This window comes from Phodopus roborovskii, unplaced genomic scaffold (assembly GCF_943737965.1).
Source record: "Phodopus roborovskii unplaced genomic scaffold, PHOROB, whole genome shotgun sequence".
Lineage (NCBI taxonomy): Eukaryota > Metazoa > Chordata > Mammalia > Rodentia > Cricetidae > Phodopus > Phodopus roborovskii.
Window position 1 is genome coordinate 757,329 of NW_026125506.1, and position 25,807 is coordinate 783,135.

The window sequence follows — 25,807 nt, forward strand, 5'->3', positions numbered from 1 at the left end:
ACACAGAGAAACCCTGTCTTGAAAAACAACAACAACAACAAAAAAAAAAAAAAAAAAAAAAAAAAAGAGAGAGAGAGAGAGAGAGAGAAAGAAATGTGCTATTGTCTTTTCTTCCTTGGAGTCTTTTTTTTTTTTTTAAAGACTATTTTTTTTTTTTAATGTAGTCTATATTTTAATGATGGGAACAATTGCTTTTCCATTACTGATACACAATTAAAAACCTTGTGGGAATTTGTCTCTGGACTTCATGCTCTATGAGTAGCAATTTAGATGAATACCTTTCTTTTTGAGCTATGTAGAGAGATGGTTTAGTGGTTAAGAGCACTCCTGTGGCTGGGTGTTGGTGGTGCACACCTTTAATCCTAGCACTCAGGACGCAGAGGCAGGCCGATCTATGAGTTCCAAGCCAACCTGGTCTACAGAATTAGTTCCAGGATAGCTATGGCTGTTACACAGAGAAACCCTGTCTGGAAAAACAAAACAAAAGCAACGGAAAAAGAGCGCTCCTGTAGAGGACTGAAGTTCACGTTGTCGTCACCAGTCTGGCTTCTCAGGATATCACTCTGGTTTTAGTTTGTGCAAGCTAAACAAACACAAATTCTAAAGGCCGCTTAGAATCTCTCAATCTCATAGGGTAGTGGTGGTGCACACTTCTGAGTTCGAGCCCATCCTGTGGTCTGCAGAGCAAGTTTTAGGACACTTGGGGCTATACAGAGAAAACCTCTCCCTTCTCTCTCTTCTCTCCTCTCCTCTCTCTCCTCCTCTCTTTCCTCTCTCTCTCTCTCTCTCTCTCTCTCTCTCTCTCTCTCTCTCTCTCTCACACACACACACACACACCCTCTAAGTCTCTTAGAAAGAAAAGGGCATGGTGAAGTTGGGTGATTTGTAGTGGCTGGCTGCCAAGGAGCCTGTGTGGTGGCTTGCGTGTTGCTCCTTGTGTTGTGGTCCAGTCTGTAATTCATACCTTAAGTTTGATGGGTTTTCACGCTTCTGTAATCTATCCCAGACAGCCTGAGCTATATAGTGAGACTTGTCTCAAAAACAAATGAAACAGAGAAGTTATCCTCAGACATAATATGGCTTATATCTCTGAACTCCTGGGGTTTTGTTGAGATATTTTCCCCAAAATTTTAAGGTGGTTGAGTGCTTCTTGAAACGAGGTCCTTCAGCTATCCTTGTGTTAGAAGTGAAGGTGAAGGTAGGAGCTAGAGACCTCTCTAGTGGTTAAGAGCTTTGGCTGCTCTTCCAGAGAACTTGGGTTCAAGTCTCAGCACCCATATGGTGGTGTTAATCCTACCAGTGAGAATAAGACCACTACCACAATTTGAGTCAAATTTGAAGCAAGCTTGATTTTTATTGGGGTGTACCCAACTGCTGAACTTGCCAGGGACTGCCTCCTAAGTTTGGTTAAAGAGAGCATCTCTGAATCCATTTCTTGGGCTCCTTTGAAGGAGTAAAATCACAAGTAGCTGCAAATCAGGTTAATAGAAGAGAGACATGGGACAATAAGGAAATGCAGGAAAAAAAAATCTCAGAAAACATGTGTTCGTAAAAGAAACCATGTGATTAAGGAGGGCTCAAAGGATAGTCAAGGTTTATGGGTGGTTGTGGCACTTTGGAGGCAGAGACAGGTGGATCTCTGAGATTGAGGCCAGCCTGGTCTACAGAGTGAGTTCTAGGACAGTTAGGGCTGTGTCTCAACAACAAAAAAAGAAACAAGTCAATAGAGTGTGAAGTCCCTGGTATCCCCATGGTTGGCCAGGAGCTCCCCTGGTAATTCTTTGTTTGGGTGGGAGTTTTTTTGGGTCCCTGGCACCCTCTGGCTTCCTTGGGTACCAGGCATACAAGTAGTGCCCAGACATACAAGCAGGCATACATATGAAATTGGAAGAGGAAGACGAAGAGGAGGAAAGGTTGGAGCCAGTCCAGGGATTTTTAAGATTTGTTTTTATTTCATGTACTTGAGTTTTGCTTGCATGTATTGTTGTGCCCAGACTCTGAACCCCCCAATACCACCAAGATACTAGGTCTAATGCAAAAGCAAAGAGTCTTAAATGTTATGAGTTAAACTTGGGTTCCCTGTCCATCTGACACAGTGGGTGGAGTAGGAGGGACTCTGAGCAGCAGTGGGGCAGGGAGTAGATTGGGGTAGAGCAAGGGGAGTGGCTGGGGGCCTGATAGTTGCCCATAGTTGCATAGCAACAGTCTCAGGATTGGTGCACTTCCAGGCTTGGGCAACTTGTCTTGAGTTGATTGCTCCTCTGCAGCTGCAGAAAGGTTGCTATGCCTAGAGGCCATCCCAGGGCAGCTGCCATGCTCTGCATTGTGCTATTATCAGTGAAACACATCTAGAGCCCACCTGCTAACTTCTGAATGGTTCCTTGTCACATGGAGGGTATCTGGCTTCCTAGTCATTGTGGGGGGAGGGGGCGCTCAGCACATGTTGAGTTAGGTCTGTGTCTTGCTGGGTCTTTTCTGCAGCCTGTCATGACTGCCAAAGCAGGGTGCTGGGTGAGGGCCTGGGCTCTTCAGTATGTACACTGTGTGTGTGCTCGGTGCTCATGGTGGCCAGAAGAGATCACTGAAGACTCTGGAATTGGAGTTACCAGGTAACTGAGTCATCATGTAGAGACAATGGGATGTGAACCCAAGTTCTCAGCAAAAGCAACAAGTGCTCTATCCAAACTTAAGGACTTTTCCTTTTACAATGAGGACTGGATTGCTAAAAGTAACATAATAAACACTTTTTGTATCCCATAAGCCTGGCTGCAGTGATAGCCCTTTGATAGTAGAAATTGAAACATTGCTGGTGGCCCACACTTGACCTCATAAAAACTGGAATTTTTTCCAGGACTATATATGGCTGGGGTTAGTAGTGGCCATAGGAACACAGGTGGTTCTAATACCAGCTTCTGTGTTTCTGACCTACTGTGACCGTAACTCTGCTGTTATTGACAGGCCACACTGTAGCTTGCTCGCTAGGCTATCAACTAGCGAGCTTCAGAAGCCCTTTACCGGAATGGGACAGTCAAGAGCTGTTCCTATGAGTGGCGGTTGGTAGTTTCGAGGCTGTGCAAATGTTCTGAGGGCTAATGGGAATTTAGTGGCTTGCACGTTTAAGGCAACGAAGGAAAGACAACAGAGTTATGTAGGAAGAAGCTGGGGGAAGGGAGAAGTTGAGGGTAGGGGGCATGGTGAGAAGAGCCACAGGTAGTGGTTATAGTGAGATAGATAGCCTCGGGTGGGGGGCAGCATGTGCTGAGGTATGCTAAGAGGCACCTGGAACAGGCTTTTGACCCCAGTCGCTATTGGTCCTGACAGTGGGAACCTTTTTCTTCAGTAGGTCGAAGCTATTTGTACCTGGTTGGTTCCCCATGTGGAAAGAACCACAGGAGAAGGAAGCCATCACAGACTCAAGGCATAGCTGATAGACAAGGCGATACAGGTGCAGACAAGGTCTCAGGTACAGCAGCATTGCTGGATGGTGAGATACCATCCCAGGACCTCAGTTATATACGGTCAGGAATATTCCCTTTTTTTTGTTTACTCCAGGCTGGTCATCTGTCACTTGTATGTGACAAAGATAAGAGGAACAAAGAACTACACACAAATCACAACAGTATCCAGGCAGTGGCACATGCCAGGAGGTAGTTCCAAGGCCACCCGGGTCTACAAAGTGGGCGAAAAATTCTAAGAGGTTCTTTACCGGTAGGGGAAATGTTCTCTGCTATTGTTTTCCTGCTAGCTTCGGTTTGTTTGTTTTTGTGTTTCTGAGACATCTGTAGCAGAGAGAGCTGTGGGAAGAATGGTTGGGTGAATCCCTTCCTGCTAATTACACCACAGGGTTTGAAAACTGAGCCCTTTCCATTACTTTTGTTTTTTGGGGACTTTGGAGGGACATAGCAGGAATCACACCTGCGGGCCTGGGGAGAGCCTAGTGTGTGCCAGGCATTGTGTGTGCGTTGTTAATATTTTTATTTGCATTATTGTTTTGCCTGCATCATGTACGTGTGAGGGTGTCGGGAACTGGAGTTACAAACAGTTGTGAGCTGCCATGTGGGTGCTGGGAATTGGACATGGGTCCTCTGGAAGAGCAGCTAGAGCCCCACAATAGTCTTTTTGAGCTTTTTTTTTTTTTTTTTTTTTTTTAGTTTCTCTGTGTATCTCTGGCTGTCCTGGAACTCACTCTGTAGACCAGGCTGGCCTTGAACTCACAGAGATCTGCCTGCCTCTGCCTCCCTAGTGCTGGGATTACAGGGATGCGCCACCACCGACTAGAAATTCATGTTTTTTTTTTTTAAGAGTAGGCGTTGCATCTTTTGTAGGGTTCCTAACACTAGGTCTCCAGACAAACAGCTGGTGAGGACTAGCACGCAGGAGGTGGGCTCCTGCAGATTCCATCCTAAGCTCACACGGGCCTCGCACGCCACGCCACGCCAGCGTTCACCGTGTCACCTACACCGGCGCGCCTTCCCCACGCCCCGCACGCACGGTGCCCTCGGGGTGGTCGGCAGCGCGGCGGCGGCGGGCGGCCGCTCAGAGCCGGGAAGAGCGACCCGACCTCCCCCCCATCCCCCCCGCCCCCGCCTCCAAAGGGCTCGGGCCGGCCGGGCACGCGCTTGCGCGGTGCGAGCCGGCTCGGCGGCGGGGGCGCGCGCGTGCGCGTGGAGCGGGGCGCTCGGCGGCGGCGGCGGCGGCGCGCGGCACGGCGGGAACATGGCGCGCGGCGGCGGGGCGCGCGCCTAGCTGGCGGGACCGTTAGCTCTAGGCGGACGCCGAAGGGGCCCCGCGGGGATGGAACAGCCGCTGACGCTGGCGCCCGAGCCGGCCTCGGCGCGGAGCCGCAGGCGGCGGGAGCCTGAGTCTCCGCCGGCGCCGGTGAGTGTGAGCGGGGCGCGGGCCGGGAGACTTTCTTTGTGAAACTCCGTCCGTGCCAGCCGGGCCGGGCCTCGGCGGCTGACGAGTGACTTGGAGGCCCAGGCACCACCCCCACCACCCACTCCCCCCCGCCGCTTTCCGGGGTTCGAGCCCCGCCGAGAACCATTAGGCAGACTGGTCCCGCCGTCTGCCCGCCTGCCTCAGTTTCCACGGCTGTGCGCGCCCGCGCGAGGGGCTTGGAATGCAGCGGGCACCTCATGTCCGCACCTCCTCTGCCTCGACCCCGCCCCCTCGGAGCGGGACGGGGCGGGCCGGGCCGGGCCCGGTGCCCGAGCCCACCACGGCTGCAGGGACGCATGCTCAGGTGTTGCGGTTGCATCCCAGGTGTCGGTAGGGAGTGGTTGGAAAGCTGGGTGTGTCTGTCAGACTGAAGGATGCGGAGCAAAATTAACTTTGCATGGCAGGAGCAGCCTTTCTCTGTTTTGTTTGTTTGTTTGTTTGTTTGTTTCCAAGCCACTAACTAGTCAGGGTATACAAATACTCTGGAATACTTTAATAAAATATAGGCCACACACTGTGTCAAGAGATGCGCGTACAAACTGGTTTCTCGGTGCAGAGGAGATTTTTGAATTTTCATCAAGCCCTCTTAGTTGTGACCTGTTTGCTCTGTTTTTTTTTTTTTTTACTTGTGCACAGTGCCTAGCATGTAGCAGATGTTTATTTAGTAAATGTCAGTAGAATTGAATGACCCTGGAGTTGCAACCTGGGAACCCTTGAGATATTTCAGGGGCCTTTTGAGATTAATACCTGTCAGCTTTATCTCATACATGAGTTCTCTCACCTTCCAGGTTAACTTTTGTGACTGTTTATGAGACGATATTCCCAGTTTGCTTTAGAAAAAAAACAAACAAACAAAAAACAAAAACAAAAAACTAAAACCCAGGTATACATTGATTAGTATAAAGGATCATTTCTGTATATTCTGGCTAGATTAAAATTAATTCTGAGCGTCGGGGGTATGTCTCAACAGGTAAAGGTTTCTGCTACCATGCCCAAGCATCTGAGTTGGGTCCCAGGGACCCAACCCAACACAGTAGTTGTCTTTTGACCTCCTCACAGGTCTACCCCCATACACAAGGAATAAAATAAATTTAAAAGATTCTGAATTTTAAAAATGCACTATTTCATTTCATGACAGTCCTCTGTGGTTTTTTTGTTCTTTTGAGACAGGTAAACATTTACATTTTCTTTAAAAACTTTTAAAATATATATATATTTGAGTGTTTTGTTTACACATCTATATGGGCAGCAGAAGATAGAGTTGGGCTTTGGATCCCATCCTGAGTTACACTTGCTTGTGAGTCATCAACTGGGTGCCGACAATGGAACTCTTTAATACTTTGCAAGAGTAATCAGTGCTTTTACCCATGGAGTCATCTCTTCATCATTTACATCTTCATTCAAGGAAATCGGGATTATTATTTACTCAGGAAAGTTGGCAGTTGCTTTTGAAGGTTTTTTTTTTTTTTTTTTTTTTTTTTTTTCTCCTCCATGTAGTTGTAGTTTGTTTAGTTGATTTCTCTTCAGTAGGGTTTTTCAAGAAATAGAGCATTCAAGTACAAGAAAGGACAATTGGGGCTGAGATTGTGTCTAGAGAAGGGACACTGGAAAATAAAATGGTATAATCTCTAAATGTGTTGTTTTGTTGCTTGTATGGGTACACTTTAAAAGAACAAACTGCTTTTAGGGGTTGGGGAGACGGCTCGTTGGGTAAAGTTCTTTCTACCCAAGCATAGGGATCCAGGTTCCAACCCCAGCTTCCCAATAAAATTGGGCCAAGTGGTATGGGCCTGTAACCCCAGAATTGGGAGCTAGGAGGTGGCGGAGACAGGTGGCTCCTTGGTGCTCTATAGCCGGCCCATCTGAAACAGTGGGCTTGAGGTCCAGTGAGAAACCTCTTAAAAAGTAAGGTGGAGGAAACTTGGTCTTCCCTTTCTTTATTCAAGAGGTTCTGGGTACATAAAGTGTCTGGAAATTGGTTGACAGTCTTTGGATTCTCTATTGCTATGGCCCTATGTAGCCTTTCATTCACTATTTTCTGCTTACACAGATCAAATACAAACAGTAGTTTCCTTATCTATTTTGTTACTGGAAACACAGTGGTTGATTAGCCAATACCAAAGGTCCCTATATGTCCGTCGGGCCATTGTACACATGGCCTGTGCTGCCCATTATGTATTGGGCCATCGTAGTGGTGCTTTGCCTGTACTGCTTATTATGGTAAAAGTGCTCACCATGTCATTGGCAACTCAGTACTGCCACCTGGCCCTGCCACCCTGGGGCCCAGTTAAACACTTCCCATTTGATTCATCCAGTTGAGCAGCAGCTTCAAGTGAGTTGGTGCCCCCACCATTTTATGTCTCCTGGACCCTATCATTGTGGAGGATTGGGTTTTACAGTGGACCTGCTTCAACATTTCAGTTCCCCTGAGCCTTAAAATAGCTTCATCAACACTGGGCCAAGGGACATCAGGAATCCTTAGTTCTTTTTCAGTAGGCTGTCTTTTGAGAAATACTTCAGCCAACAAACCAAACAAACTTTTGACACTCTCCATATTGTACCTTGAAGCAGTAATCTAATTAATCATATCAATAAAAAAATGGGGAGTCAAATATTGTGGTAAGGACCTGAAAGATCAGAGAACCAGGAGCAGCCACCAGTTGCTTCCTACCTCTCCTTCGGTTGTCCAAAAGGACCAAGATCCTCTCTCTGCCCCACCTTATCACTTCCTGTCTCCTTCTGTACAGTCCTCCAGACCTCTGTGGTCAACTGGTTGTTACACTACCCCTCTACTCCACACAAAGAAAATATCACACATATCACACAACAGAACCTAAACTTTCCACTCATCAGCCCATATTGCTAAATTCAGCCTGATCAGCTTAATGTTCCACCCACTGTTATACCCTTAAAATTCAGTCCCAGATTTCCTTTTTTTAAAAGATTTTAAAAATCTATTTTTATATATTTCTGCATTTATGCCAGAAGAGGGCACCAGATCTCATTATAGATGGTTGTGAGCCATCATGTGGTTGCTGGGAATTGAACTCAGAACCTCTGAAAGAGCAGCCAATGCCCTTAACCACTGAGCCATCTCTCCAGGCTTTTTGAATAAATTAGTGAACATTATTAAGTTCTTTAGTGATGTGGCTTACCTCTTTTTAGATCACTTTGTCACCTCTAAGAGTCTGCGTAACCATAAGTCTGGTTGTAGGTCTAAAGGCAACAGCTAGTGGACACTAAGGACATAACTATTGTTTGAAGTCTCTTTCGGGAAAGGTCATTGCTGGTCACACAATACAGGATTAATTAATTCCCTTAGGCAAAGGAAGAGAGAGAGAGAGGGCAATGCTGCTGGGGCTGGAGGTGGGGGCATCCCATGCTACAGGTGGAGAGACAACTTTCTCAGGCGAGATAAACCCTTCAGAATCCAAGTGTCCAAACTCAGCCTGTAAAGGTATTTCCATACATCATCCCTGGTTATAAGATCCCAACATTGGTTCCCCGACTCATTGGCTTTGCCTCTCCCAAAGAAAGTAGTGAACTGAAACCAGTATGGATTCATGGAGAGATTACAGAAATTAGTGCAATCATCAAGAACTTGAAGTGCTTCTTACACATCTTCCTTTAATTCTTGCTTGGCCTGTGCAGAAGACAGATGGACCATGACAGTCAGCAGTGACTCTAGATTGCAATTGCTGTAGTGAATGTGGTGTTCTTACTTGAGCACATTAACACATTTACTGGTGCATGGAATACAGTTACTGATTTAACAAATGCCTTTTTGTTAATACCTGTCCACAAGGACAGAATTTGCTTTCAGCTGGTGAGGACAGTAGTACACATTTATTGTTTTGTATCAAAGAATATTAACCCTCCAGCCCTGTTTCATGACTTAGTTTGTAGGGATCTTGATCATTTGTTTTTTCTACAAAATGTCATGGTGTCATACTGTATTGATGACATTATGCTGATTGGATCAAGTGGACAAGAAGTACTGATATAGAAGAAACTCAAAACAATAGAATTGCTGTTATAAAGGATTTGTTAATAGATTGGCTTAGGAGACACTGAATCACACAAAATACAATTTAGTTAGGGGAGTGCTGCCTCACAAATATACCAAAGATAAATAGTATGCTAACCAGGCCTGTTAGAGATACATTTAGAACACTAGAATATAAGTGTTTGCTCCTAAGATTGACCAGCCATTAGACTCATCCCCAGAGAACGCACCTCTGACATGCTCAAGGGGGCAGTGCAGGGCACAACCAGTGTTCATTCCTGCCCTGCCATAAAGCCCCCAGTCCTCTTCTTGAGAAAAGCATAATCCCGCCAGATGGCAGTATGACCTGGTGTATATAAGTCAGTAACATTTTCTATCTGAGACCAGATTATTTGGGCATTAGCTCCAGTTGTCCTTGTGACTTAGTGAAGAGCTTTTCCTTCATGTCCAAGTGAATGGAGTGATTCCTCACTGGGGAGGCATATTATTTCCATTGAAGTATCAGCCATTGTGGGCTTCTTGGTAGTGCATATGCACACAAGAAGTGGCAGTTTGGAAAAGACTCAGACTTGAATGCTTGTTTACCAGACAGTGGCACCGTTAGGCGGTGTGGCCTTGCTAGAGTATGGGTGGCCTTGGTGGAAGTGTGTTACTGGGGGTGGCGTTGAGGCTTCAAATGCTCAAGCCAGGTCCAGTGTCTCTCCCTACTGCCTGCTGATCTGGATGTAGAACTCTTGGCTCTTTCTCCATTACCATGTCTTCCTGCCATGCTTCCTGCTATGATGACAGTGGACTACGCCTCTGAACCCATAAGCCAGCCCCAGTTAAATGTTTTCCTTCATAATAATTTCTGTGGTCTCTTCACAGCAATAGGAAATTGACTAACATAAAAGTGAGTGGAGTATTGCTATGACAGGCCTAACGATATCTCTTGGTGGAATGTGGATTGGGAGTTTGGATTAGAAAAGAGGTTGAATGATTTAAGTGAGGCTTAGTGGGCCATCCTAATAGTGAAGACAGAGGCTCCGGGAGCAATGTAGATTGTGATGGCCAGATCAAGAGGTTTTAGAGCAGAAGAATATTAGTAGATGGCCTAGAGAGGCTCTTGTGTTATTTTGGTGAAGAATGTGGGTGTTTTCTGCCCTCATCCAAAAAAAATCTGCCTGGAGTAAATTAAAGAGTTTTGAATTAACAGCATTGATAAGGAGATTTCAAAACAGTCTGCTATTGACTGTATCATGGTTATGAATGGCCAGGCTTATGCAGATCTATAATGAAAACAAACAAGCTGAACAAGGAAAAATACAAAATGTAGAATTTGCGAAGAAAAAGGGCACCAGGAAGTGTAATAGAACTAAGCTCTGTGCTCAAGGAGATAAAACAAAGAAAAGCCAGTTGGTAAATGGAATAAAGGGAGAGGTGGCTTCAGGGAAAGACTCCACTCAGCCAAGCTTCCAACCTGCAAAAAGGAATTAAAGAAAAGCTTAAGCAGTGAAGGAAACCATTGAAAACAGCTGATAAGGGTGTAATTGAAGGAGGGGGTCCTGCTGGACAGGAAGAGTCCATTATCAACCAAGCACAGTATCATGTGCTAGCAGGACTAAGCTGGTCCTGAGGGCACAGGCAAGTCACATGAAGATGCCCAAAGGCCTATGGTGTCTATTCCTGTTGCAGCAGGGCCATCTACTTCTAAGCATGCAGCCATGGCCTCATGGCTGACAGAGGAAGACAAGACTGCTAAGGTTTCCTATACTGTTGGCTCTGTATTGACTTAGTCACCCTTTGATTCCCGTGACAAGGCAAAATAACTAAGGCCACTTATAAAAGAAAGCATTTAATTTGGGACTCACGGTTTCAGAGGGATGTAGAGTCAGTGACCGTCATGGTGGGATGCACAGCAGCAGGCAGGAAGGCAGGCATTGGAGCAGCAGCTGAGAGCTCACATCTGATCCACAGCATGAGGTGGAGTTTAGCGGGACTGGCATGGGCTTTTGAAACACTTCCGAGCCTGCCCACAGTGATAAACCTCCAAGGAAGCCACACCTCCTAACCCTTCCTAAACAGTTCCACCAACTGCGGACCAAGCACTCAAATGTAGGAGTCTGTGGGAGCTGTTCTCCTTCAAACCACCACACGGCCACTGCAAGCATCATCTAGACGTGGACAAGTGCAGCATGATAGCCCACTTCCGGGGGACAAGCATGAAAGATTGGGATTTGATGAGAAAGACTTTTGAGGAAGAAGTTTGTGGCTACATCCCTCCAAATGGGCAAAGGATGTGAAGATATCGTGTCCCACGTAAATGTTCATTGAAACATGGCTTCAGCAGAGGAGTTCAATAATCAAATAGATAGGGTAATATGTTCTGTGGACTATCAGTCTCTTCCATGGCTGTCCCTGTTCTTGCTTAGTAGGCCCTTGAGCTAACTGGCCATGATTGCAGTGATAAAGTTTATGGATAGCCTGGACAACATGGACCTCCACTCACCAAGGCTGATCTGGCCAAGGCTGGGTGCCAGATCTGTAACAGCAGAGGACAACACTGGGCCCCAGTATTGGCACCCTTCCTAGGGATGAGTAGCCAGTGTGGCAGGTTGATTATGTTGAACCCTTCCTTTGTGGAAAGGAAGAAGTTAAGTTGTCTATGATATGACTCCATATCTCCATGACTCTTACAGCTCCACTAAAAGACCTTTTGATTTGAATCAGTTTAGTCAGGTATCAGGATGCAAAGTTGGCAAAACAAAACAAAACCCACTACCATTTCTGTATACTAATTATGAACTAGCTAAAAAGGAAATCAGGGAAATAATTCTGTTAATAGAAAACTCAAAAGAGAAAAGAAATTTGGAAAAAGAATGGAGGACAGAAAGAATCACCTAGTCTAAGCCTGTCCTAACTAAGGAAACAAAAGGCCCCTCTAGGGAAAATTGTAGCAGTAAGGAAAGGAATTGAGGAAGACACTGTAAGGCAAGTCTTCTCCTTGTCACCCTGGCCAGTTAATGTGGTCAAAATGGCCATACTAACTTCATCAGTTACTTTTCTGTGAAGAAATACCATGGCCAAGGCAACTTATAGAAAGGGATGGGGGTCCACCATGTCAGGGTTGGGGTAGGAGCAGGCATGGTGCAAGATGCTGAGAGCTTACACCTGAAATCACAGTGCAGGAAGAGCACCCTCAGAAACCTCAAAGCCTGCCCACAGTGGTGCTCTTCTCCTCCTACGTGTTTCTGGACAGTGTAACCAATGGGGACCAATATTCAAATGCATTCACCTATGGGGGACAGCCTCGCTCAAACCACCACATTCGATTCCTTGATCTTCATAGATTCCTAGCCATGTTGTACTGCTTCCAGTTCAAAGTTTACAAAGTCCCTATAGTTTTTCAGTTTCAGCACTGTTGTTGATTTTTCATGTTTTGGCTCTTTTGAGGGGCTCACCACCCAGCTCCCAAATGCATCACACACAGAGGCTTATTCTTAGGTATGAATGTCCGGCCTTAGCTTAGCTTGTTTCTTGCCAGCTTTTCTTATCTTACATTATCCCGACTACCTTTTGCCTCTGGGCTTTTACCTCTGTAAACCTTACTTTCACTCTTGCTTCGGGGATGGCTGTGTTTATCTCTGTAAACCTTACTTTCGCTCTTGCTCCGGGGGATGGCTGTGTTTATCTCTGTAAACCTTACTTCCGCTCTTGCTCCGGGGATGGCTGTGTGGCGGGCCCCTGATGTCCTCCTCCTCTCGTTCTCTCATGCTTCTCCGTTCCTTGTTTCTCCTATTTATCCTCTCTGCCTTCCAGCCCCTCCTATCCTTGCTCCTGCCTTGCCATTGGCCGTTCAGTTCTATATTAGGACCATCAGGTGTTTTAGGCAGGCAAAGAACCACAGCTTCACAGAGTTAAGCAAATGGAGCATAAACAAAAGACACACACTAAAGTAATCTCTGTTTTCTTTTTATTTTTTTAATTCCCTAGTTTGGGGGCGAGGCCACAAGGGTAGGGGTGGACCTGGGAATACTGGGAAGTGAGTGTGATTGGGGCGCATGATATGAAATTCCCAAATAATCAATACAAATATTATGTTGGAAAAAATTTAGAAGTAATGACTCTTCTGAGTCTCAGTGCAGTCTCTTAATTGTTTTTTTACCCAAAGGTATTTTGTTTTTTAATTTTTTATAAATTTTATTTAAATTAGAAACAATATTATTTTGCATATCAATCCCAGTTCCCTCTCCTTCCATTCCGCCTCCACTGCCCCACCCAGTCTCTTAATTGTAATCTCCTATAAAATGAGAAAAGTACATACTTCCAAAATATGATAGTCTGCTGGGTGAGGTGGCACACACTTTTTTAATCCTAGCTCTTAGGAGGCAGAGATGGGTAGATCTCTGTGAGTTCAAGGCCAAGAAGACTGGAGAGATCTTAAAAACCAATTACTTCTTTATTTAGGCAGTTTGCCCTGGGGATCCTGTCCCTGCCTCCTGAATATGAAGAATACTGGTGGCCACCACATCTGACAAGATTTTTACATGGGTTTTAGAGATCCAAACTCCAGTCTTCATGCTTTCTTGGAAAGTGTGTTAGCCACTGAGCTGTATCTCCCTTCTGTATGTGTGCATTTAAGGGCGCTTTAGCTGATTCAAGGCAAGCTTATTGTCAACTTTGAGAAGTAGAATTGGTTAACTCCAGATTCAGAAAGAGACCTTGCTGCAATCAGTAAGTAGAGAGAGATCAAGGAAGACACCTGACATGAGCTTCAGGCCACAGAGATCTGTGTGGACTGTTTGAACTTGTGACAATTTCTTTGTAGATTCCTCTCTTTGGTGTGAAGACTATTGCCCAGAGAAGTCCTGATGAGCCAGCACTGAGCAAAGCTGAATTTGTTGAGAAAGTCCGTCAGAGCAACCAGGCCTGTCATGATGGAGACTTCCACACAGCTATTGTTTTGTATAATGAAGCCCTGGCAGTTGACCCTCAGAACTGCATTTTATATAGCAATAGATCTGCAGCCTACATGAAAACCCAGCAGTACCACAAGGCATTGGATGATGCAATCAAAGCCCGGCTCCTCAATCCCAAATGGCCAAAGGTAGCAGTTCTATTTACTTTCTCAGAAGCGTCTGTTCTGACATCTTATTTTAGGATAGCATTGCATGGATTCAGTACAGATATTCATTCACAGAATCAATTCTTCAGCAAAATCTAAAATGACCAAAACCCAGCACCCACCTTCCTTTTTAGTGGTTTTGTAAGTGTGCTTTCTGCCCATATTTAATTCCTTCCCTGCTTGTTTTACATTCTGGTTTATCTTAGTCCTCAGGCTCCCCTCAGTTCTTCTCACCTCACCCCTACCCTATACTTGTCCAGGTCAAGTGCTTTCTTCCTGCAGCTTCTCATTCATATATAACTTTACTATTCCTGTGCACTCTCTTGCCACCCCCTCTGTTGGTGTTCTCCTGCTCTGGATTCTTCCAGATGCTTCTGGATGTATTTCCCCTCGTATCTTCAGTAAAAATCTTCCCCTCAGCCATACCTTGGATGGCCATGTCCTTGCTTCATATATTATGTAGGGAGACACATGACTACTTTTGAGGATCGGTTCTCTCGCCCACCTGGTTGAAGCAGGGTCTCACGGGTTCTGTGGTGTTGGTGTTGGATACTGTAGGCTGGCTTCTGGTGATTCTCTTGTCTCCACCTCCCAATGTGTTGTAGGATTGTTGGAATCACAGCCTTTCCTAGCAGGGATGAGGGGACTTGAGAGAGGCAGACAGACAAGAGGAGAAGAGCAAGAGCGGGGACTGACGATATGGTACTTTAGGGGGGTGTGCATTGCATAGTGGAAGGTGGAAAGGCACTTGGCGGCACGTGATGATGGTAGCTGCCTCAGTGGCTGCTGACTCCGCCATTGTGGAAACTAACAGACAGTACAGATGAGTCCTGTATACTTTTCATCTGGATTCCCTATTTTTAACATTTTGCCACACTTTGCTGATACTTCTCTTTCTGGCTGTATCATTTTTACTGTTATTTTTGGAACCATTTGAGACTAAATTGAAGACAAATTAAATTGTCTTGCCACGTCTAAATCTTTAAGTATATATTGAGAACATTCTGCTATATAACCGCAATGCAACCCTTAAAACCAGAACATTAACATTAATATAATAATACTGTCCAATCCTTAGGCCCCATTCACATTTCAGTGATTGCTCAAGGAATGTCCTTTATGAACATAATTTATTTTCTGGCCCCAGGTCTACTATTTGCAAAGAATGTATCAGATTCTAGATTATCAAACCTATATCATCTACCCACACTTTAAGTAACTTACTTGATTACTAGATTTTCATCATTCTTTGGCTCTTAATTGTAATTTCCTTGGTTGGTGCCTTAACCTTTGATCACTGTAATAAAAAAACCAGAAACATGTATTCCTTGCCTTTTTTTTTTTTTTTTTTAACTTTGCTTTTGCCTGTGCTACATGTAAAGCATTGGTGCTAGTTTGGAAAGCTTGGAAATCTCTTGAGTCTGGGAGCCAGCTCATCTCTTTGTTGCTTAGCTTGAAAATAAAGGAATTAAAAATATTTGTGTGTGTGTGTGTGTGTGTGTGTGTGTGTGTGTGTGTGTGTGTATGCGTGCGTGTATGTCTGTGCTTGCTTCCAGGTCATACTAGGTGCTTCTTCTCTACGGGGTTAGCCATGATATATCAGAATACGAATTGTCTTTTAGAACAGCTTTGTGTGTCCAGCCAGCATCAGGGCTATAAGATACACACTGAAAAGAGTGATGGACTGAACCCTGTTTTGAATCTTAGACTAGGTGAATGTACTCTTGAGTTATTTTGGATTATGCCTGTGTTTACAATCTCTGTAATCATAGTATAACATCTCATTAGGGAGCAGCTCATTATTTTACAAATGAATAAACTAATACTTAAAGTAATGGCCAACGTTTGGGACCAGTTGGCAACTCTGAGGAGAAGAGTTTATTATGATTCTGATTATTGATACCCAGAGGTAAACATGTTAAGATTTGATTGGTTTCTGTCTTAGTTACTTTTCTATTGCTGTGAAGAGAGAGAGAGACATACTGACCAAGGCAACTTAGAAGCCAATTAGTTGGAATTGGGGGCTTGTTTGCAGTTTTAGAGGGTATGACCATCTGTTAATCCCACTGGGCAATAATAAGACTACTTGCACACTTTTTGGGCCAGATTTGAAGCGAGCTTTATTTATTAAATACTGGCCAAGAAGAGAGACACTGGCCACATCCATACCCGGGATTCCCAGAAAATGGCTGGAAATATGTTAGTCAGGCAAAACCCACAAGGCCATGTATGTCCTGCCTTTGTCTAATTGGGATTGGGAGAAAGCATACACTCTATTGTACTTCCTGGCCACATACCTCCTGCCTATGTGTGTACATCCTGTGCAGTTGGGCAGCCAACCTTGGTTCTGAAATGTCAAAGTCCATCCCCAGTGACACACCATCTTTTAACAAGATCACATCTCCTAACCCCTTTTAAGAACAGTTCCAATAACTAGGAACTAAGCATTCAAGTGTATGAGCCATTGGGGCCCATTGTCACTCCGACCATACTTTCTAAAACATATCAGAAGTTAGACTAAAAGGTGCTTAAACACTTGATTATAGTAACATGTGTGTTTACACTCATCTTTCTAAGTCAGCCAAAGTCTCTTGACTGGGGTTGTGTAAAATAAAAAATAAGCTACATATTTTTTATTCCAAGAGACAAAAAGTAGGACACAAATGACAGGAAAACCAAAGTTCAGTCTTGTAAAAAGCTCATCATCAGACACTTGGGATTCACTCGTGATCTTAAAGGGCTTGGGAAGCCCCGCCCCTAAAGCCCTGCTATCCCCAGCACACTGAGCGCCTCTCTCAGGCTTAGACTGGCTCCACTGGAAGCTGCTGTCATTGGTTGCTTGTCCCATGGCGCTGGCATCTCTAAAATGCTGCAGTCTCTACAGCAACTGGCCGGACCTTCACCCGTAGCTCTGCTGGCTCTCTTCAGGGACGCCGACTCTGCCACGTGGTGCCAAGCCTTGACTTCTCTTCACGCACTATCAACGCCTGTCCTGGTTCCAAGCCTCCGCGGCTCTCTCAGAATCCTCATGACTCCAAAACCCTGACTCACCTTGGAGACCCTCACATTATCATGTTCAGTGTCAAGTACAGCCTTGTGCCTGTCTCTCTGGACCCCAGCTTCCGGGTGCTGCCCCCGAGGAAGCATCTCCTAAGGCTGAGCCTCAACGATGCTGATCTCTTCTAAGGCACAGCTGATTGTTCAGCTCCCGCTGAGCAACCTGTTCCAGCGAAGGCTTCACTGCAGCGACTCTTGTTTATCACAGATGATTCTTTAGCCCCAGCTGGCAAAGGGACTCTCAGATTTACCTTTGAAACTTCATAAACCATGTTACACTGGTCTCACATTAGCTTTTTAAGCTCTGAACACCAGATTTTTTTTTTTTTTTTTTTAAATCCCTAAGTTCCAGTGTCATTCTGAAAACCTCCCCCAAACATGGATAGGTCTGTCACAGAAACATCCCACAAACCTGGTAACACAATTGATTTCACTCAAGAGTTTTCTGGAAAAAATTTTCAGAATATATCTCAGAACTTATAAAGTCATCTCAGGGAAGCTGAGAATTCAGTCCTTGAGTCTGGGTCCCTCAACAATTGAAATATATATTTTGTGAGCCGTCTGTCCAGCCCAACAATTGAAGTTTAACAGGCCATTCTGCCACTCTGTCAGGCCAGTTGCTTCAGGATGGTGGGGCAATGGGTCAGATCATTGGATTGCGTGGACATGAGCCCACTGCCGTGTTTCCTTAGCTGTGAAGTGGGTTCCCCGGTCTGTTTCAGTAAGAACAAAGCACTGTCCCCTCTCCCCTCAATGGAAGTGGCCCATTTGTAATCAGCTTGGCACCAGGTTGCTGGGTGGTCACCGTGGGGAATAGTGTGATGTTTGGGGACTCATTGTCGGCCTCTGCTACTGGCACTTGGCAGCATGTTGTTGAGCCCATGCATAATTCCCACCTCTACCACCATGGCCACTTTGTTCATGGGCCCATTGAGCAATGGCAGGCATGACTAGAAAGAGGCTGACTGTCCCCAGAGGGGCCATCCTATCTACTTGATTAGTAAACTCTTCCTCTTCTGAAGTTACTCTGGTGAGCATTTACAATGGGACAAAAGCATGTTCACATCCTTTGCCCATTCGGAGAGATGTAGCCACGTACTTCTTCCCCAGACCACCTTCTCATCAGTCTTCCAATCGGGCTCCTTCCGGTCTCTGGCAGTCCAGCCAATCCGTTAGGTACAGCCCACGAATTAGCTAGCAACTGCTCATCTGGCCCTTTCTCCTTCCAGATGAATCTACGACTGACTGTGGGCGTGGCCTGAAGTTTTACCTACTGTGAAACTTTCCCTCCCCTGCAGTCTTTCAGGGTTTCTCCAGAAAAGAGTTGTGATGCCGCAGCCACCCACTTCGGGTGCCACGCTGTGTGAAGAACTATCAGCTAGCTGTGTCCCCGTCTCTCTTCCTCAGCCACCTAATCTCTAGGGCCATACCCCATAAACCAACAGGCGAATCACAGGAGAGGTCCATAGGGTTTTGGAGCAAGGCCATCTACAGATCACTGTTCTTTGGAGACACACACAGCTTGTGGCCTATTAGTAGGCCTTCAGTGAAACTGAACATTTGGCCGTGGGCCGCCAGGTTACCCTGCAACCTGAGCTGCCCTTTGTGAACAGGGTGTTCTCTCACCCAACAAACCATTAAGTCAGGCGTGCACAGCGACCGTCCGACAAATTGACGGTGTGTATGTGATCTGACTGGAGCAGGTCTATGGATAGCACCACACCCTCCGGTTCCCCAGTGGACTGGGCCCTCCCATATCGGACATTTGTCCATAAACAACCTCCAGACTTGCCTCCAGGCAGTCTGATAAAGGCACTATCTCAATTGAGGTTCCTCTTCCCAGATAAGTCTAGTGTGTGTCAAATTGACAACACGAAACAAAAATGACCCTCATAGGCTCATGTATTTGGACCCCTGGTGCTGCTTGGAGAGGTTTGGCTGGTGTGGTCTTGTCAGAGAAAGCATGCCACCAGAGGTGGACTTTGAGTTTTCCCATTTTTTTTCTCTCTTTTGTTTTGTGCTTGTTCAAGAGCTCCCAGCTTCTGTTCCCGATGGCTGCTTGCTGCTGTGATGGGAGAGCCCTCTGGGAGAGTAAGCCCAAATAAACCCCTCCTTGGTCACGTTGTGGATCACTGCAACAGAAAAGTAACACAGCATTCTTATAGCCAATTAAAGTTTCAGTATGGGGGGGGTTTGTTTGAGGCGATTCATTGGTACTCTTGGATTTTAGATCCTCTCCATGGGCTGAGTTACTTTGATTCTGTAGATCCATCAGAATTAGACTGATTTTGGTGCAGGTGTATGGAACATTGTGTGAAATTGGTTTTAAAGACTGTGCAAATGGGAACACCATAAGTACATCATTCTTTTCAAATAGGGAAGGGATTTAAAAGTGACCCCGGAGGATTGGCTACCAAAGGGTCAGTGTTTGAGAATGTTCTTCCTACCTACTTGCTAATAACAAAACCCTTTGCTTATGTAGGCTTGAAATGTAGGCTAACTCCTTCAATTAGATTGTGATAAAGCATTTTTTTTCTTTAAAAAACAGGAGAATTTTATATGGCTTTAAAAAAATAAATTATTTTTATTTTATGCATGTTTGTGTGAGGGTGTCAGATCTTGGAATTACAGACAGTTGTGATCTGGGTGCTGGAAACTGAATCCGGGTCCTCTTGAAGAACAGTGAATGCCCTTTGTATGTTTTTTTTTGTGCTATGCTTAAGTTTAATATAATTTACTCTTTAAAGTAGAGAAATATGGAATCTTTCATGTAAATCCTATATGGTTTATACAATGTTCTGCCTGCATGTATGCCTTCAGGCCAGAAGAGGGCACCAGATCTCATTGTAGATGGTTGTGAGCCACCATGTGGTTGCTGGAAATTAAGCTCAGGACCTCTGAAGATCAATCGATGCTCTTAACCTCTGAGCCACCTCTCCAGCCCCATTGTGTTGTGTTTTTGAGACACACTCTAAGTGTACTGCCCAGTTGGTTTAAGCAATCCTCTTGCTTTAGCCTCTCCTGAAAGCCCTGAAAACATAAGCATGGGCACCACACAGTGCCTTGCTCCTATGTAGTTAGTTTGTAGCTTCATAGTATCGTAGAGATATGGTTTTGCCCTGCTGTTATTAATTTGTAAGAATCTCACACGTGCTTGTAATTGCAATGTTCATTTTCATTTTCACTAACAGGTGAAGCAGTTTGTTAATGCTTGTGGTACTTGGGATTGAACCCAATGCCTCACACATGCTAGGCAAACACTCTACTGTTGAGCTACATCTGCACCCAAGGTTTGCCTTTTTATGTGCAAGTGGATAGAGGAACTTGTGCTATTTTTCTGTTTTTCATATACTCCATAAATGTTATGGCAGTATTTAATAAACAGTTGTATATGTGGCACAGCATCAGCTATTCCTTGATTATAAGCAGTTATACATTTTTATCTGGGTGTGGTAGCACATGTCTATGATGACTTTTAGCACTTAGAGAGCTGAGACAGGAGAATGAGTATGAAGTCAGCCTAGGTTACATAGTAAGAACCTGCATTAAGAAAAATGCAACTGAACCAAAAATGTAGTACATTGGAAACTTTTCTTTAGACAATGTATATCTGTAGTACTGTTTACAATGTCCAAATTCTGTTTTCATTATTTCATATTATCTTCTTGGTTCAACCTCATGAGACCAACATGGCGGATGTTTTTTTCCATGTTGCCCAGATAAAGAAAATCAAGATCAGGAGGGACTGGGGTTTAACTAAATGAATTGGTATATGTGGAAGTTCTTTGTAAAAACATGAATACTGTATTTCTGTACATAGGCTATTATTAAACTTAGTCTTGTTTTACGTACAGTATTCTTGGCACCTGTGTTTTATATATTTTTTCATGTAAGTATATCATATTAATTGTCATATTGTTAGTAAGAACTCTGTAATTTTGATGGTATTCACTGCAAATTGGAAATAGTGCAGTATGTTTTATAGTATATTTCTTGATCAGGTCCATTTTTCTGTCTAAATATTGAAGACAAGTCTTAGCCCCTCCCATTGGTCACATCTTAGTTTAGGAAACAGTGATGAAATTGTATTTAGACATCAAACTAAAATACAAACTCAAGTTCTTGTGTATATAGTTTCTTTTGTAGGGATTTGGGTATTTTTCTAATGAAATGATATAAGCTAAATAAACAGGAAATGGCATAGAAAGAATGATGGTTACCAAGGTGTGATAGGATGAGAAGTAACATGTTGTTTAGTAGCTATAGGTTTCATTTCATAAGATGAAAAGTTCTGGGCTTGTACAATAGCATGAACATGAGACTATAGAACCTAGTACCCGAAACTGGAAAAGATGGAGAGTTTTGTCTTACCATGTTTTTTTTATGACAAAACCTGTAAGGAGTAAGATTTTTTCCTCCTGCCGCCTGGTCTTGTCCCGCCGCTGTGCCAGCCCCAAATAATGCACAGAGACTCTGTATTTGATATTATGCTATTGGCCAGTTACTTGTTTCTTATCGGCTAGCTCCGTCTTAATTATTAACCCATTTCTATGTATATCCACGTGGTCTTACCAGCGAGAGGCAGCTGGCAGTTCTACCTTCTCCAGACTCTCCATGTTGACTCCTCCTTACTACTTCCTCTTTCCTCCTTATCTCCTAGTCCCTCCTATCTTCCTTTCCTATTGGCCAGCAGTGCTTTATTCATTAACCAGTATGAGAAACATATATACATAATGGCATCTCCCATCATCTCCTCTTTTTTGTCTAAATAAAAAGGGGTTTAACCTTAGCATAGCAAAATATATCTATCACACAACAGTTATCAAGTAAGAATCACAGTTAACAATAATTAGTCCATTAACATTTAGTAAGATTTAAGAAAATATTCCATCATCTATTCTTTGTGTGTTTAAAGTCTCAGTAACATCTTTAATCCTAATTAAGGAAAACTATAACCATAACTGTCTTCAACTCCTTCAAAGACCACAGAAGGATAGTATATAAATTCTAGAAATGACAGAGACATCTTGCCTTGTCAGTGCCCTGAAGTTCTTCTGTAACCTTCCATCTTCAGCCCATAGGCCATAGTGTGTCTGACAGACTCTTCAGCAAAGCAGGAAACTTTAAACTGTCTTCTTGTATTGGCAGTTTGTCAGCCACTTTTCTTTGTGTCCTGCAGACTGTCTGGCAGACTCTTCCATGAAGCAGGAACTCTGTAGCAATGTCAATCTTGAATCAGCAGTCACTTTTCTATGGGTCCTGCATGTCCAGTTTATACAGCATAAAGTCAAACAGTCCAGACAAGAGCAGTATCTTGTCCAAATGGCTAATCTTGCCATATTGGGAGCAAACTTCATAACTCCTTTCTTCAAGGTCCATCTTCCTTTCTGATGCAGGTGGTATTGCCAGGAGCAGTTATGTCTCACTGTCAAGAAAAACCCTAAATCATTTTAAATTCCATATTATGTAGGTCTTTGAAAGGTTTGAAGAATGCCTATTCATCTGAAATACATCTCTGCATATCTAGAAATCTTAACTAACTTAACTATAATATCTGACTACCATAGGTACTATCTATAATCTGTACTACATTATACATTACATTTCTAAATGAGCTATATAAACACAATACCTAAACAAGAGAAATATAGATATCACAAAATTGACTTTAAATTGTATCAATAAATGAAAATCCATTCAAAAACAAAGTATTCGTATCTATATCATAATCCCCTTTTTACCTTTAAAAAGAATTGGCTTTTATAACCAAGCCCATTTAAATGAAAACAAACATTAATAAACAATATTTGGGAATTTGGGCGTTGTTCTTTCCAAACTACTTCCTGCTGAGAGGGGCGCTGTCATGGGGATCCTAAGAAGATGCAGAAATCCTGGCTGTAGTCTGCAAGGCTGCCTTGTCCCAGCTGTTTTGAATGTTGGCTCACCAGGAACGCTGTTTCAGGGGGTCTGGCTTGCTCAAACCACATTAGTCTGGAAGGAATCCACAGCTTTTCATTTTCTGTGGAAACAAAAATAAAAATCCTTTTCCCCAGTAACTTGTCCTTGAACTTAAATTTTGGAGTCAAAGCATTTTTAAAATATATAAATTGGATTGATCCAGCAGAATTTGTTTTAACAGTTGCTGTTATTTTCTCAGTAGTCAAAAGATACAAAGACAATATAACACCATACAGTAACCAGATTCTCTCTGAGCTTTTCATCTTTATGGGGCTTTATTATTACTCTGTTTCTTTTACTTTTTATTTTTTATTTTTTGAGACAGGGTTTCTCTGTGTAACTTTTATCTGTCCTGGAATTCACTTTGCATACCAGGTTTACTCTGCAAATCACAGAGCTCTGCTTGCATCTGTCTCCCAAGTGCTGGGATTAAAGGCCTGTGCCACAATACCCAACTCCTCACTGTATTTTTAAAACCATTTTATTCCTTTTCTCTCCCAAGCCTACGTATATTTTAGAACATACTATAAAACTTTAGAGGTTTTTCTTAATTTGAATCTGTCTTTAATGTAAATCTTTATCTTTTTGTAGCCATGAGTCTTTTATCAGGTAAACAACAACATTGTGAAAATGAAAGTCATAGCTGTGTCAGCCGCTGTTTATCAAAGATGGCGGCGGCTATTTTACTGCCAGCACTGAGAGCTATGGTCATTGCCTTGGTCTGCGCTGCCATCCAGCAAGCATGCTGCTGGCTTGGAGATGTGGTCACTGCCATTGCCATCTCTCATACACAGCAATAAATTGTTAGCAGAGTTATTTTGGCCAGGTACTAGTTTCTTATCGGCTTGCTCTGTCTTAATTATTAACCCATTTCTATGTATTTCCACGTGGTCTTACGGAGAGTGGAGGAACGGCGGATCTCCTCTCTCCAGACTCTCCATGTTGACTCCTCCTTACTACTTCCTCTTTCCTCCTTATCTCCTAGTCCCTCCTATCTTCCTTTCCTATTGGCCAACAGTGCTTTATTCATTAACCAGTATGAGAAACATATATACATAATGGCATCTCCCATCAAAAACCAATTTCAAAAGGTATAAAATACATGCAGTTTAACAAATTTATAGACCCTGCTACCTAGAATGAGAAATGATAATGTTTCCTTTGCAGTGATTATTTGTGAAATTAAGTGTGAATGCCTCTTAGCATTATTCTTGATATAAAAGCCGGAGGGGTCTGGAGCACAGATAATCAATCCTCTTAGGTGAAATACGACTCTGACATTAATTTTTATATTATTGCTCTACTTTGTTCAGTTAATATGGTGAGCAGTATTCTCATACAATGCTGTTTCATTCTGGATTCCCTAGTAAGAGGAAAAGACTTACTATATTTAACGATTCCTCCATGTTTTCACACAGGAGCTTCCCTTCCCGATGTCTGTCTGGCTCCTTGGAGACATCTCAGCCTCTGTAGAGTTAATACATGATTAAGTGATTATCCTAAAATCTAGAGTAGTCACCTGTAACTCCCAGGTATTATGCAGGAGTGCCTCATTCTCTCCCGCTTGCCATTAAGATGTAAGTGGGTGCTGTTGCTTTATCCTTTAGTCTGAGGATAGAACTAAAAGGAACTTTCCACTGTAAAGTAATTTATTAAAAAGGAAAAGCTCCCCAGCTAATAGCCTAGTAGTTTTCTAAGTATTAATTTTGCTTTTAGTGCTACATATTAGGCATTCAAAGTAATTTGAATCAGCAGAAGTGTACTATATAGCTCAATTGCCTAGAGATTTTACCTGTATGTATTAATTTTACACAATAATAGATGTCCTTATGGCATTTCTATTCACATATATGATGTAGTTTGATTAGCCACCCCATTGCCCTTTCTTGTCCCCCTTCAACTCCCACCAATCCTTCCCATTTCCCAGTTAGTTCCTGTTTACTTTCATGCCATTGTCTGTGAACCAGTGCGTGAAATTAGGATTACCTGCTGGAATATGAGGGAAGTAATTTTAGCAGTGGCTAATCTTGTGGATATCTCAGGATGTAATGGCCATGTCAGCCTAGAAGACAGCAGCGAGAAACACTTGCCTCTTTCTCGGGGTCTTACATTATTCCCACTCCGAGATGTGTCTTCTCACTTAGAACAAAAATTCTTACCACAACCCAAGAAAACCCTGATTTGGTATCTTTGATTTTGTCTTTTTTGGTCATGTTTGTCTGCCATGCTCGAATTACAGTCTTTTCTCTCTCTGTCTCTCTCTCTCTGTCTCTCTCTCTCCCTCTCTCTCTGTTTTTTTCCCTGCCATGAATGTTTTCATTTCTTTGTCATTTTAATCATATCAAACTTGCTCCCTGTAACTGTCTTCCCCTCATATGGTTGCAGCAGCTTCTTTGTATTTACACATAAACTTGAATGTCCCTGCCTGATCCAATGTAACTGTTTACACGTGTTTAGTCATGTTGTTTTTTTTTGTATTTAAATGGATTTTCTCTACAGCTCTTAAAAAAATGTGTGTGTGTGTGTGTGTGTGTGTGTGTGTGCAAGCGCGCTCGCCTGAAATGGCCATAAGAGGGCACTCTGACTCCTTGAAGCTGGAGTTACAGGTGCCTATCTGCTTCCGGATATGGGAGCTAAGAACTAAAATTGGATTCTCTGATAGAGCAGCAAGTGCTCTTAACCACTGAGTTATCTCTTCAGCACAGACTGAGCACTAGCAGAGGACCTGAGTTTGGTTCCTAGCA

General features: G+C 43.6%; 1 protein-coding gene across 3 annotated transcripts in view; it reads left to right on the forward strand.

Moving 5' to 3' along the window:
• Nucleotides 1-4,699: 4,699 nt before the first annotated feature.
• Ttc28 (tetratricopeptide repeat domain 28) overlaps nt 4,700-25,807 on the forward strand; it is a 368,181-nt gene continuing 347,073 nt past the window's right edge. For 2 of the 3 annotated variants that reach the window (XM_051176415.1, XM_051176416.1), the window contains exons 1-2: nt 4,700-4,878; nt 13,752-14,030. In XM_051176415.1, the coding sequence (XP_051032372.1) occupies nt 4,795-4,878; nt 13,752-14,030 (363 nt within the window). In that variant the 5' untranslated portion in view covers nt 4,700-4,794. The remainder of the gene's footprint in view (nt 4,879-13,751; nt 14,031-25,807) is intronic. The other variant, XM_051176417.1, reaches the window with a different exon arrangement.